At 55.6% G+C, this 14595-nt stretch overlaps 1 protein-coding gene and 1 long non-coding RNA gene across 2 annotated transcripts; both read left to right on the plus strand.

Moving 5' to 3' along the window:
* Positions 1-1043: 1043 nt before the first annotated feature.
* On the plus strand, positions 1044-10457 carry DLL1 (delta like canonical Notch ligand 1). Its single transcript, XM_015137769.3, has 11 exons — positions 1044-2558; positions 2836-3132; positions 3856-3916; positions 4150-4407; positions 6354-6414; positions 6954-7084; positions 7230-7399; positions 7518-7734; positions 8633-9431; positions 9557-9674; positions 9784-10457. The coding sequence occupies exons 1-11, from the start codon at positions 2505-2507 to the stop codon at positions 9787-9789; spliced, it is 2172 nt and encodes a 723-aa protein (XP_014993255.2). The 5' UTR covers positions 1044-2504; the 3' UTR covers positions 9790-10457.
* Positions 10458-12210: 1753 nt separating this feature from the next.
* On the plus strand, positions 12211-14367 carry LOC144340241 (uncharacterized). Its single transcript, XR_013416130.1, has 2 exons — positions 12211-12802; positions 13431-14367. It is a non-coding gene; the product is annotated as an uncharacterized LOC144340241 (long non-coding RNA).
* Positions 14368-14595: the final 228 nt, after the last annotated feature.

A 14595-nucleotide genomic window follows, 5' to 3' on the forward strand; every position in this document is an offset into this window, starting at 1 on the left:
GAAGACTTTCCCTCTGCTTAGACACTTTGTGATCAAGACATCTGCCGGGATGAAAGTCACATTCTGCCTCGACAGTGCCCTGTTCTCACCAATAAGGCAGTTGTAACACACCTACAGAGGACACTGTGGCCATTCTGCTTCCTTGGGGCTGAGCTACAATCAAAGGGGGCACTCCAAGAGTCACCTGGAACCCTACGGTTTGAAGCTACGGAGGTGTTGGGGGTGGTCAGGGAGCCGCTGGCGGGGATGGTAAAGAGAGGAAGTGCAAAGCTAGGTGCCACAGTCAGAGTCTCTGCCCCAACTTACTTCTCCATCGTGCCTAGGAGGGCAATTTAGATAATTCATTGTGTGATACGTGTGTTCTCGACCCTCCCAATAAACTCATTTCCCTTTAAAAAATGAAAACAAAAGTTCTAGTGTCTGATGGACGTGTAAAAACCTAATAAGGTGACGGTTGTGTAAAGGTTGTGGGTTGGGGGCCTGGGCTGGATGGGGCTTTAGAACATGTGCCGGACATTGTTGCAGAGGCCGCGGCGCGCGCGGAGGGGAGCTCTTTCTCTCCGCATTGTGCGGGGAGCAGGTGCTCTCTGCATTACCATACAGCTGAGCGCACAAAGAGCCACTGATTCAGCCTCGCACAATAACAGGCTGCCTTAATGACAGCCACGCGAACGACACACACCAAACTCACTTCTTACCAGGCGGAGGGAGGCCGAGGGGGATACCCGGGAGAGAAGGGCCGAGACCCGGGGAAGGTGGCGGCGGCCGAGGATCCTGTGGGGGAGGGCGCGTGTCTATGGGGGGAGTTGAAGGCCAGGTTCTCCTGGCTCCGGGGGATGTGTTGCCCAGCCCCCGGGCCCCCACTCCCAGTGGCCGCGGACCACGAGAGGGCACCGAAGGCGCGGGGATGCCGGTGTCCCGGGGGCGTCCTGGCCCCGCCCGCGCGTCAGTTCTGCACTCCCCCAGGCTCAGTCGCCATCCTGGGCCAGGAGATGTCCCCGCGTCGGACCTCCCCAAACTTCCCGAAACTGCCGCTTCGCTCTAGAAGCCCTCGGTCCACCGCTCCGCCCGCCCCTTTCCTACGATGCTCCCCGAGTCGCCACCCCCGCCTCCGCCCCCGAGAGACTCCTCCTTAGGAAGCGCCTGCCCCGAAGAAGGGGCGGCCCCCCGAGAGCTCGGGCCTGGAACTTCATCCTCCTGCTCGCAGCCGCCCTCCCCAGGCCCCCGGGACGCTGTCGGCGCGAGGAGACCCCTCGGCGGGCGCCGCGGCCCGGAGTTTCGGAGGCTGCGTCCCGCTGCTCAAGTGGGGCCCGCAGCGCCGCCCCCCGCGTGTGGCCGAGGGTCTCTGGGCGTCTGCGGCCCGGGAGGGCGTGCGGAGGGGACGGGGCGGCGGCACCAGCTCCAGAAGCAGGGGGATTCTTGCGGTGAACATTTTGCAGGAATGTAAATGAGTGCGTTTTGTGTGGTGAGGGAGGAAGGGGGAGCTGGGGGCGGGGGCAGGGGAGGATTGGGGGGGCGGGGAAGGGTGGGGGCGGGGAGGAGGGTTGCACATTTTACAGCTCACTGACCATTTGGCGATCCATTGAGAGGAGGGTTTGGAAAAGTGGCTCCTTTGTGACAGCTCTCGCCAGATTGGGGGGCTGCTGATTTGCATCTCATTAGCCATGCGGGCGGCCGGCGGAATATAAGTGCGGCAGGCGCCGGCGAGGGCCAGATCCTCTGCGCGCACCCGCGGAGACCCGACCGGGCCGAGGGCAGAGCGCAGGGGAACCCGGGCAGCCGCGACGCAGATCCTCCTCCCACGGCCCGGCCCCTCCGGTCCTGCGCGTGTGTACTGGATGGCATTGGCTGGATTCATCGGAAAGACGCGGATCTTTGCTGTGACACCGGAGATCAGAGCCCGGAGTGCTCCCAGAACGACCGCCGCCGCCGCCGAGTGACACCGGGCCGCGATCCGCAGGGGCCGCCGCGCACACCCGCCGCGGCCGACCGTCCCCTCCGCGCTCGCCGCTGGCCCCGGATTATCGCCTCGCCCGTGGGATTTCCAGACCGCGGCTTTCTAATCGGCTCGGGAGGAAGCTCTGCAGCTCTCTTGGGAATTAAGCTCAATATCTGGACTCTCTCTCTTTCTCTCTCTCCCCCTCCCTCTCCTGCGAAGAAGCTTAAGACAAAACCAGGAAGCCAGCGACCCTCACCTCCTCGGGGACTGGGAGGAAGGAGGAAAACGAAAGTCGCCGCCGCCGCGCTGTCCCCCGAGAGCCGCCTTTCCTCGGGCATCCCTGGGGCTGCGGCGGGACCTCGCAGGGCGGATATAAAGAACCGCGGCCTCGGAAAGAGGCGGAGACCGGCTTTTAAAGAAAGAAGTCCTGGGTCCTCCGGTCTGGGGCGAGGCGAGGGAGCTTTTCTGCCCACGCTCCCCGGGGCCCATCGATCCCCCGCGCGTCCGCCGCTGTTCTAAGGAGAAAAGAGGCGTCCCCGCAGGCTCGCGCGTGGGGCGAAGCAGCATGGGCGGTCGGTGCGCGCTGGCCCTGGCGGTGCTCTCGGCCTTGCTGTGTCAGGTAAGCGGGCAGGTGGGGGCGCCGCAGCCCTACGGGGTCGCACGGGGGGCCGGGGAGCGGGGCAGGAGCGCGCGGGGAGGGGCGGACAGCGACACGGGCCGCGCCAGTCACGGCCCGAAAGGTGAATCCCGGGGACGAGGACCCCAGCGCCGGCCGTGCCGCGACCGCGCTCGGCCCCTGAGCCCCCCCAGGCTCCCCGCGCACCCCTCACGCAGGGCCCACGCCCCCTCGCCCGGGCGGGTCCCGCGCCCTCACGCCCCCGCCCTCCCGCGCGCAGGTCTGGAGCTCAGGGGTGTTTGAGCTGAAGCTGCAGGAGTTCGTCAACAAGAAGGGGCTGCTGGGGAACCGCAACTGCTGCCGCGGGGGCGCGGGGCCCCCGCCGTGCGCCTGCCGGACCTTCTTCCGCGTGTGCCTCAAGCACTACCAGGCCAGCGTGTCCCCCGAGCCGCCCTGCACCTACGGCAGCACCGTCACCCCCGTGCTGGGCGTCGACTCCTTCAGCCTGCCCGACGGCGCGGGTGCCGACCCCGCGTTCAGCAACCCCATCCGCTTCCCCTTCGGCTTCACCTGGCCGGTGAGTGCCGCACCTGCGGGCGCCGGGCCGGGCCTGAAGCGGGGCGGGCGGAAGGACGCGCTGAGATTCCGCTTCTGGCGCTGGGTGGCGGGACCTCGGGGACCCCGCGAGGCGCAGGTGGGCGCTGCGATCTGCCTGGCGGCGGCCCCAGGGCTCTGGCCCAGCAGCACAGAGACCTCGCCCCGGGGCCCCGCGGGCTGCAGGAGGGGACCGCGCTGGGGCGAAGAGGAGAGGCCGAGTGCGCCCGGGAGGTTTCCGTATCCGGCCTCTGTGCCAGGCCCCCAGTCAGAGGCGCCCCTTCACGTGGGAAGGTTCTGGTTTCCCGACTCCTAGACGCGTTGATGGCGCAATTACCCGCGGAGCGAGACCGCTCCCACCTGGAACGTGCCCATCCCCCGAGAAAAATGACAACGGCCCTCGGGCCTCTTCCACCCTATCCTCCCTGCATTCTCTCTCTCTCTAATTAAAAAAAACAACGTAATATCCTGTAGTATAGGCTGAAAACACACGTCAGGAAACCACTCTTTAAAAAGTTCTTCCATTTCCTTAGGGAAGGTGAGAGCAGGCAGGAGATGCGTGGAGACCCTCTCCAGACACGCTGCCCCAGACCTGCAGCCTTCAGGCCTCTGTTGCTGACCTGGTTGTTATGAATGACTTTGCTTTTTGCCTTTTTCTTTTCGTTACATTTCTGGGTTGTCTTACGTCCTCTACCCTTTCTCCCAGGGCACTTTCTCTCTGATTATTGAAGCTCTCCACACAGATTCTCCTGATGACCTCGCAACAGGTAAAAACAAAACCCAAACCCCAAAACTGCTTCCCCCAGTTAATAGCATTGGACTTTGCCCACCCATCCCGCAACCAAACCCAGACAGCTTTCATTCTGCACGAGCCCCAGAAAGTTCAGGGTGGTGCGACTTGGGCCTCCTTCCTGTAATGAATGTCTCGGTCCACCCCCCGCTCTGTCCCCAGTCTCAAGGTTCTCGGTCAGAACCAACCAGGAACATCTTCTCCCCACAGAAAACCCAGAAAGACTCATCAGCCGCCTGGCCACCCAGAGGCACCTGACCGTGGGCGAGGAGTGGTCCCAGGACCTGCACAGCAGCGGCCGCACGGATCTCAAGTACTCCTACCGCTTCGTGTGTGACGAACACTACTATGGAGAGGGTTGCTCTGTTTTCTGCCGCCCCCGGGACGATGCCTTCGGCCACTTCACCTGTGGGGAGCGTGGGGAGAAAGTGTGCAACCCTGGCTGGAAAGGGCCCTACTGCACAGAGCGTGAGTCTCTGGGAAGGCACCGCCGGCTCAGTCGTCCACCAACACGGACCGCGGGCAGGGATGAGGCTTCCTGAGCCTGGGGGAGCTTGGGACTGTAGAGATGTTCTGGTGGGGAAACTGAGGCCCAGAGGACAGAAGTGGATTGCTATAAGTCACAGCTCGCGAGTCTGGGAGTTGGGGTCAATGCAGACATTTTAACATCCAAGACTGTGTTTATCCACTATCGGAACTGCCTTTCTTAATCAGGGAGGCTTTTAGAGACAGGGCCAGGGGTCAGGAAGTAAAGCCAGTGCTACCCTCAGGGTGTGTGTATTAGAGAGGGAGAGGAGGAAGGAAGGGAGGAACACAGAGAGAGCTTGTGTGTCAGGGGCACGCTTTCAACCAGAGTTCCCTGTGCTGTGACAGCATCACACTGGGAAACGTTCCATTTTCTCTCTGGAGCTGGTGTGCTTGACCTCTCTGGAGCAAACGCCTTTCCGGATACTCCCTGTGATGCGCACTGTCTATGCTGGCCAGAGGGCAGGCTTTCGCCCCTGTGGGCTGCTGAGGCTGGGTCTCCAAGGCCTGTGTGGGCGAGGGGTGCACAGCCCCATCTGGCTTGAATGCTCAGGCAGCGCCTTGTCTGGAAAAGCAATGTCTTCCCAATAGTGACGGTGGTTCTGCCTGCCTGATTATTAGGTATTGATATGTCAATTTAATGGCAGGTAGGTGACTAGGGCAGGGTGGGGGCCATGCTGGCTCCTGGTTCTGGTTCATGGGGACCTCAAGAGCCCTCTCTCCAGCTTCCTGAGGCCTCATCTGCACGCATGGCCGTCCCAGCCCATTGGTATGGGATTTCCCTACAGCTGGGGATTGGGTCGGACCTGGAGCTGCCCAGAAACTCCAGGGAACTGTCATTCTCCTTCCTTGGAACTGGACAACCTTGGAGAGGCACTCTGTGAGGCCCAGAACCTCTGGCAGGAGCTGGGTAGTGCCTGGGGTTGAGGGTGGGTCTTCCCATTCACTGAGTGCCTTAATGTCCTCGTTACTTAGCTTCCCAAATTCCCTCTAGAACTCACTGAGTTCCTTCTAAGCTCTGCCTTGGCCTGAACTGCTTCTGGTTTTTTTTTTTTTTTTTTAACAAAACAAAATAAAACTTGTGGAGCTGCTTGTTAATGAGTTTCATAACCAGGCAGCAAGAGCCAGCTCCAAGCCTCAAGCCCACTGTCCACCCCCTGCCCTGTGGGAGCCTCTGGCCAGTCTGCTGCCTCCCACCCTGCCTCCCTGCCTCTTCTTCACCACAGGGTAGCCAGAAACTTAGACTTTTTTCTTCAAACACTGAAGTCTCTCCCCGCCCCCAGCTCGCGCGTGCCGTAGATTAGATCTCTCCGGGGATAGGCGCAGGGACACCCGCCGGCTCCCATTGGCAGAAGGGGTGTGTGTGTGTGTGTGTGTGTGTGTACACGCGAGGGGTGTGTGTGAGGAGGTGGGGCCGGGGGCGCGGGGGAGGCCGGCATTGTTGCGCTGGGGCAGCTGCCGTAGAGGACAGACAATGGAGCAGCTGTCCTGCCCTGGCACCCTGCATACCAGCTGTCCACTCTTATCTGCACACACACTTTCTGGGATATTAAGAGGTGGAGCTTTGTGCATAGAATTGGGAAGTGGGGGAGGAGGAGGGGGAAGACTTCTGACCCTCTCTTAGAAGAAAAGGGGATAGGGTGGGGGTGGGGGCTTCCGAGAGCCCTTTTGTCCTTGAGCCACTGTGTTAAGAAGAATGCTCATCCCCAGGGCTGAGTCAAGTCCCAGGCTACTAGGCAGGGGGGGTCAGTCCTCCACAACCTGGGGAGATTAACTCAGCTGGGATTTGCTGACTGAAGCCGGCAACTTGTGTCCCGGCCCCAAGGGCAGCAGCCCTGTTGGGAGGTTACTTGGCGTGGGGCTTGACCCTGTTTTTCCTTTGCTTATAGCGATCTGCCTGCCGGGATGTGATGAGCAGCATGGATTTTGTGACAAGCCAGGGGAATGCAAGTAAGTCTGCACAAGGTGGTGTTTTGTTGTGTTGCCTTTTCTTGTTATCCTTTCACACCTGGTATATTTGTAAAAACAGCCCTATAGGTGATCATTCGAAAAACTCCGGTAAGATTGATTGAGCAGGGGGCTGTTTTCTCGTGTTTCTACTTAATAAATGTTTGGCAGCATGTGAGGTCATGGAGTTGTCATTCATTTACGCCCCTTCATGGCTATGAGAATTTACAGAGAGTAGTTTAAAAAGAGTTGGCCCAGGAAACGACAGTATCGTTCAATGGTTCTCAAATGTTGCCTCATCCCAGAATCACTCAGGGAGTGATTTTTGAGATGCTGACACTGGGGCTGCCCTAATACCCACGAAGCCAGAACCTCTGGTGGGGCCCAGGCCAGGCCACAGTTCCCAAGGTGACCCAGTGTTCTGCTGACCTGGAGAACCAGAGGCTCACTGGTGCTGCGGGAGGATGGTTTCTAGGGTGAGGATGTCCACTGCAAAGCCAGCAACAGTCAGCCTCTATCTGAGTCTTCTGCTTTTCTCCAAGGTGCAGAGTGGGCTGGCAGGGCCGGTACTGTGACGAGTGCATCCGCTATCCAGGCTGTCTCCATGGCACCTGCCAGCAGCCCTGGCAGTGCAACTGCCAGGAAGGCTGGGGGGGCCTTTTCTGCAACCAGGGTAAGCCTTCTCTCCCTGAGGCAGCCTGCTCCCTCCAGAGCAGCCCTGGACTTCCCTGGCTGTTTGGTCACTGGAAAAATAAAGTCTTCCTGCATTTGACGTCGAGCTTCCTATCTCCTACTTTTCCTGTCCCCACCCCTCACAGACCTGAACTACTGCACACACCATAAGCCCTGCAAGAATGGGGCCACCTGCACCAACACGGGCCAGGGGAGCTACACTTGCTCCTGCCGGCCTGGGTACACAGGTGCCACCTGCGAGCTGGGGATCGACGAGTGTGACCCCAGCCCTTGCAAGAATGGAGGGAGCTGCACGGTGAGTTGGAGGCTCCGTGGCATCTTACCCCGAAGTTGGGGTGCCCTGGTGTTGAATGGAGTGTGTGGGCTCCTTGGAGCAACTTTGGAAAGCCTTTTCTGACCTCTCCATCATGTAGGATCTCGAGAACAGCTATTCCTGTACCTGCCCACCTGGCTTCTATGGCAAAATCTGTGAATTGAGTGCTATGACCTGTGCGGATGGCCCTTGCTTTAACGGGGGCCGGTGCTCAGACAGTCCCGATGGAGGGTACAGCTGCCGCTGCCCTGTGGGCTACTCTGGCTTCAACTGTGAGAAGAAAATTGACTACTGCAGTTCTTCACCCTGTTCTAATGGTAAGGGGGCAGCTGGCGATTGCTCAGAGACTTGGGCGACTGGTCAATACTGAGATGGCATTAAAACGAGCATTTGTGAGTGACCTCCAGTTTAGGAAGCACTTTTATCCAGACCGCCAGGAATTCTCGATGGAAACTCTGAGTCTGGAAAGACCTGGGGAGTGAGAGAGGCTGAGGCATTTATTACGAAGTTCTCTGCGAAAACCTAGACCAAGCAGTGTATGACTTGCTCAGGGCCACGAGGTGCTCAGGGCACCTGAGGCCACCTGCGGTTCAGTAATTGATGCCCACAGGCCCCGGCCACTCCAGCTTCGGAGAGTGGCCCAGCTGTGTGGCCATCCAGCACAATAGTCAGGGGTGTCCCTGAGTGAGGACAGAGAGCCTCCTGCTAGCAGTGAGGGGCTGGCTGCCCAAAGCAGACACACAGCAAGGGGAGCTGGGCGCCAGATCTGCCAGAGCATTGTGGAATGGTCATCCTTTGCCGCCCTCCCTCCCTCCCTCCCTCCCCTGTTGTCAGTGCCTGCTCCTCTCACTCACTGTGTAACCGTGAGCAAGGACACCCTCGTTAAGCCTCAGTTTCCCCATCTGAAACCTGGGTCGAGTGGCACATGCTCTTGTCGGGCTGTTGTGGCGACTAACGCAGTCACTGGGTGGAAGGTTCTGCACGGCGCCTGTCCAGATGCCAGCCACGTGGTTTCTAACTTGTAGAGCTAGACCTGGACACCTCTGATATTTGAGGTCCTAGACCACGTCACCTTGCACTGTTGACTCATTCAGGCCACAGGCTGTCTTTGGTTTGTCTGGTTTCTACAGTGACAGACAGATAGATGCTTCAGAGTGACTTTTTGGTGAACAAACCTACGAGGAGACACGTGACGCTCATGTCCCTGTGTTCCAGGCGCCAAGTGTGTGGACCTCGGTGATGCCTACTTGTGCCGCTGCCAGGCCGGCTTCTCTGGGAGGCACTGTGACAACAACGTGGACGACTGCGCCTCCGCCCCATGCGCCAACGGGGGCACCTGCCGGGATGGTGTGAATGACTTCTCCTGCACCTGCCCGCCCGGCTACACGGGCAGGAACTGCAGTGCCCCTGTCAGCAGGTGCGAGCACGCACCCTGCCACAATGGGGCCACCTGCCATGAGAGGGGCCACCGCTACGTGTGCGAGTGCGCCCGGGGCTACGGGGGTCCCAACTGCCAGTTCCTGCTCCCCGAGCTGCCCCCAGGCCCGGCGGTGGTGGACCTCACTGAGAAGCTAGAGGGCCAGGGCGGGCCATTCCCCTGGGTGGCCGTGTGCGCCGGGGTCGTCCTTGTCCTCATGCTGCTGCTGGGCTGTGCTGCCATGGTGGTCTGCATCCGGCTGAGGCTGCAGAAGCGCCGGCCCCCAGCCGACCCTTGCCGGGGGGAGACGGAGACCATGAACAACCTGGCCAACTGCCAGCGTGAGAAGGACATCTCAGTCAGCGTCATCGGGGCCACGCAGATCAAGAACACCAACAAGAAGGCGGACTTCCACGGGGACCACAGTGCCGACAAGAATGGCTTCAAGGCACGCTACCCCACGGTGGACTATAACCTCGTGCAGGACCTCAAGGGTGACGACGCCACCGTCAGGGACACGCACAGCAAGCGTGACACCAAGTGCCAGCCCCAGGGCTCCTCAGGAGAGGAGAAGGGGACCCCGACCACACTCAGGGGGTACGTGCTGTGGGCAGGGCATCAGGAGGGGGGTACATGGGGGTATCTTCCTGGAAGCACTGGTCCATTTCTCTTCCCAAATGTTCTCATGCATTCATTGTGGATTTTCTCTATTTTCCTTTTAGTGGAGAAGCATCGGAAAGAAAAAGGCCAGACTCGGGCTGTTCAACTTCAAAAGACACCAAGTACCAGTCGGTGTACGTCATATCTGAGGAGAAGGATGAGTGCGTCATAGCAACTGAGGTCAGTGCAGGCAGCGGCCGCTCGCTCCTCCTCAGCATGGGAGCACCTGAAGCCGGAGCATGGGAATCCGTCTTAGGCTAACTTCCCATTTGTCTTGTGGCCCTTCCAGGTGTAAAATGGAAGTGAGATGGCAAGATTCCTGTTTCTCTTAAAATAAGTAAAATTCCAAGGATATATGCCCCAACGAATGCTGCTGAAGAGGAGGGAGGCCTTGTGGACTGCTGCTGAGAAACTGAGTTCAGACCGAGCAGGTTCTCCTCCTGAGGTCCTCGACGCCTGCCGACAGCCTGCCACGGCCCGGCCGCCTGCGGCTCTGCCTTCCGTGACGTCGCCGTTGCACTATGGACAGTTGCTCTTAAAAGAATATATATTTAAATGGGTGAACTGAATTACGCATAAGAAGCATGCACTGCCTGAAGTGTATATTTTGGATTCTTATGAGCCAGTCTTTTCTTGAATTAGAAACACAAACACTGCCTTTATTGTCCTTTTTGATACGAAAATGTGCTTTTTCTAGATGGAAAAGATGTGTGTTATTTTTTGGATTTGTAAAAATATTTTTCATGATATCTGTAAAGCTTGAGTATTTTGTGATGTTCATTTTTTATAATTTAAATTTTGGTAAATATGTACAAAGGCACTTCGGGTCTATGTGACTATATTTTTTGTATATAAATGTATTTATGGAATATTGTGCAAATGTTATTTGAGTTTTTTACTGTTTTGTTAATGAAGAAATTCCTTTTTAAAATATTTTTCCAAAATAAATTTTATGAATGACAACCAGAAGGCGTAGTTACTTGGCTTTGCCTTAGCGTGGACCTGCGCTCACCTGCGGCCTGAGAGGCTGAGGGCAGAGGTGGCCTTGGTGTTTCTCTTTTCAAGGCTTTGGTTTCCCTGGATCCATGAGAAGCAACCCATTCCTCTGCTCCATCAGGAAGCTGCCTGCTGGCCATCATGAGGTGGTGATGGTAAGAGCAGGCACGGTCATGAAGCAGCCCCGATTTTCTAATTCCATCTCCCTGATGCATTTATTAGTTCTTTCCACAGAAAGAATAAGCATTCCTAATTCATTCCTTCATTCCTTCGTTCATTCATGTCAGTGTAGACTCATGAGTTATTTTGTACCCAGTGGGTGACAGTTGTCATGATTTTGTCACCGTTTGGCGCCAACATGGCCTCGGACTGGGTGTGGGAGTCATGGAAGCGGCTCCTCTGCTTCCTGTTGGTGGGCGGCCCTGTCTCTGAGCATGTCCCGCCTTCCGGCTCAGCAGGACCCCGCGGGCTCCTTGTGGACTGACCCCACTCCGGCCCTGGAATTGGCTGCTTTTCCCCCACTAAGCCCTGGTTCCTTCTAGTGGAAATGGTAGCGATTGCATTTTTAACCTGTGCATACCTCAAAGCATTGAGCGGTTCCCAGGATGGACAGAGGGCGACCTACGTAGCAGGAGCTCCATGGAGGGACTGGTGTTCACTCTCCCTCAGACGGGACTCTGCTGTGCCTTTCCTCCTCGCATTAAGGGCACATTAAATTCAGAGGCCAGCAACACCAGCGAAGAGAAGAAGTGTTTTGCTACCAACATTGAATCTTGAATCTGATGACAGCTCTCAGTCTAGTTACCAGTTACAGAAACACAGGGGACTGAAAACTCCTTCCTGGATGCCCCACGGATCTGCGCAGCCAAATCCAGGGAACTCTGTAGCCAAATAAATTGCAAGGAAAAAACAAGAAAGTGGAAAAGGGTAACCTATAGATTCAAAGAGACACATGTCAATCCATCGCAGCGTCTGGATCTGGTTCCTGTTTCAAACAGTTTAAAAAATTTATGAACCAACTGGAGAAATGTAAGCACTGACTGGGATGTCCGAATGATTTTAAAGTATACTTGCTAAATATTTCAGATGTGATGTGTTATTACTGTTCATTTTTAAAAGAGACCTTCTCTTTTAGAGAAACATTCTGAAATATTTATGGATGAAACAATATAAGGTCTGGGATTGATCCAGAGTCCCACCCCCCACCGTGGGCACAGTGGCAGGGGGAGTCCCACGGGCACTGCTGGGGGTCGCTGCAGCTGGGAGTGGCCCACGGGGGCGCTCATTTTACTGTTCTTTCCTCTTTCGTATACGTTTGAAACGTCCCATAAGCGAAAGCATTAAGCTGGATTATACAGCGAATACACGCACACACAAACACAGTCTCCTGGTGTGTACGGACTGCCGTGTCTACGACGTGACCTACAGCAGAATGCATCTTAGGGAGGCTCGCTGCGGTTGCAGAGGTACGTTGCAGACGAGAAATCTTCTAAGACCAAAACTAAGCCAATCAAACTGGGTGGAGAATGGGAGTCTGGTCAGGGACGTCGGTACCAGCGTCTCGGGGGTTCTGATGCAGAGTGGGTAATTACCCACTCTGCCAAGTCCCTGGAAGGAAACAGCAGTGTCCGCAGCGGTGCTGGGAGCACCTCCTCCGGGTCTGCAGGGGACGGCGCTTTTCAGGGCGCAGTTCTGCGCATGTGCTCCGCTGGCGCCAGCCGACGCTTCCGGCTGCTTGTAGCGTGGAGTTCAAAATCCTTGGCTTGGCTTCTCCGGTCACGCACCATGCGGCCCCTGCCTGTCCAGGAGCCTCATTTGGTTATTCTCCCACGGGTCCGTTGCCGCTGGGCTCCAGCCGGCGCCCTGGCAGCCTGATCCTCCACCCGCCCCCACTCTGCGACCTGGAGCGTGACCCTCCCTCTGTCTGGTGACTTCCAGTGTGACCTTCCTCCGCCACGACAAGGACCCGCCTGGGTTACCTGCCGCACGTGACGGTGCCCTTGCCGCTCGCCCTGTGGCATGATTAATTTGTGGAGCTGTTTGTTTAGTGGGCGTGTGTCCCAGGAGACTGCAGCCTCAAAGAGGGCGGGCCGTGTTGGCCTTTGTTCACCGCTGCAACCCAATCCCCGCTTGGTGCTGGAGCGAGAAAACGTTCTCTGTCCACGTGAGCTATAATTTGAGAACACACAGACACACGCTCAGGACATTTCATCACGAAATAAGTTCCATGTCGTGTTCACTTTTAACAATGTCACTAGGAGTTTGGAACCATACCATGAAGCCAAACGCAGGGATTATCTGAGCGGGTGAAGGTAGTATTATGTTTTTATTCTAATAACTGGCCGCCTAGATACAGCCCTGTATATGGTAAGAGTGCGTTTACTTGGTATTCAGCAAACAAAGCGCTATGCAGTTAGTAATTCCTCAGTCCATGCATTTTATAGAAAAGGCGGAGGGAAGGTAAATGGTTTCCTGAGGAACGGCTGAATGTCTAGAAACATCAAGATGAAGAGTGGTATTTTGCATGCAAGGGCAGGCGCCGTGAGCACCAGGCCTCACAGGCAGGAGGCACACAGTAGGTCTGTGTTGAAAGTAGTGTCTTCCACTACAAGGATAGGACAACAGAGAGTACTTTGAAACTTTACACATTTGTCATTGGAAACAATTCAGAATTAAGTTTTTAAGATGATATGTATTAGTGCAGAGTACTAGCATTTTTCCGGAACAATTTTAATTACATTTATTTGCTCAAACAAGTGACTATTTCCATTTTGGAGAAGCCCATCTGAGCTAAATCACTTTGCTGCTGGGAAGGGCTGGGGAGGTGGTGGAGGTGTCATCAGGGTGTCGTCTGGCTAACACACATTCTTTCTCTTATTCTTGTTTCTTATGAAAACATTCATGGCTCCATGCCTGGCATTTGCTGAATCCATCTTCTAGAGATTACGATTTTAATAGAATCCGGAGTGAGGTACCCGAGGAAGCCAGAATGAAACAGCATTTTAAAATATATTGCAACGTGAGCATCAGAACCTCTTGGTTTTTTTAAAGCACAGAAAAGAAAAATGACAAGACTCATGTCATTAATTACATTCTCAAAGAAAATAAGGTCAGTGTAAGAGGAAATAATCTAAAATTGCAGGACGGGGGATTCTCATTGGATCAAGGCATGAAGGAAACTTCAAGGATGTCAGTGGTTTATCAAGGAAGTGCTAGAATTTTCCTCGGATACAACTGTTCGAAGCCGAGCCAACCTTCCATGGTAAGAGGTGCAGACGTGTGCCTCAGCTGCTAAGGGCCTTCCAGGCTGTTTCCTGTGCACCAACTTCCTCTGCTTCCTTGGTGTCTAAACCCATGGTCAAAGCACTATTCACGAAAAGTGTGTTAATGTTTTAAGTTAATTTGAACTTTAAAAATTATTGATCCATAAGGAAAAATATGTCTGCTTTGTGGTCCTGAATATTTTACAAGAACCTTGATTGCTTTAGTGACTCTTAATTCACAACAGTGCTGGGATATTCAACAAATGAAATCACTTTTCAGAAACAGGATCAGAATCTGCTACTTCCTGCCCCTCAGCCTGCCTTTCCAAACCCTCAAGTGGCACCTGGTGTAGACACCATGGATCTCAACAGCAGTACTTTAGCCTGATGCCTAGAGCCTCTTACACTTTTATGGAAGTGGCCTGAGCAGTGTTTGTGACAGGATTGGTGGTGTCTCCATGTTTCTCTCTTGCACCGTCCCACCCTGACCTGTGGGGGGAGGGAGGAAGGAAGGAAGAAGTGGGGAAGGGTGTCTGGTGTCAGATGCTTACAACAGGAATTGCTCACCTGCAGAAAGGCAAGTATTGTTTCTTCAAGAATTTGTATGAATTTGATTTTGTGAATTTCAGCTCTTTCTTAGAAGCTTAGCAAAAAATGTGGTATAAACATTTGAAATAAAAAAATGCAGTAAGCAACAGAGTGAGATCTTGTCTCTACAAAAAAATTTTAAAAGAATTAGCTGAGTGTGGTGGTGGCACCTGCAGTCCCAACTACTCAGGAGGCTGAGACAGGAGGACGGCTTGAGCCCAGGAGGTCAAGGCTTCAGTGAGCTGTGATTGAGT

Source organism: Macaca mulatta, chromosome 4, assembly GCF_049350105.2.
Source record: "Macaca mulatta isolate MMU2019108-1 chromosome 4, T2T-MMU8v2.0, whole genome shotgun sequence".
Classification (NCBI taxonomy): Eukaryota; Metazoa; Chordata; class Mammalia; order Primates; family Cercopithecidae; genus Macaca; species Macaca mulatta.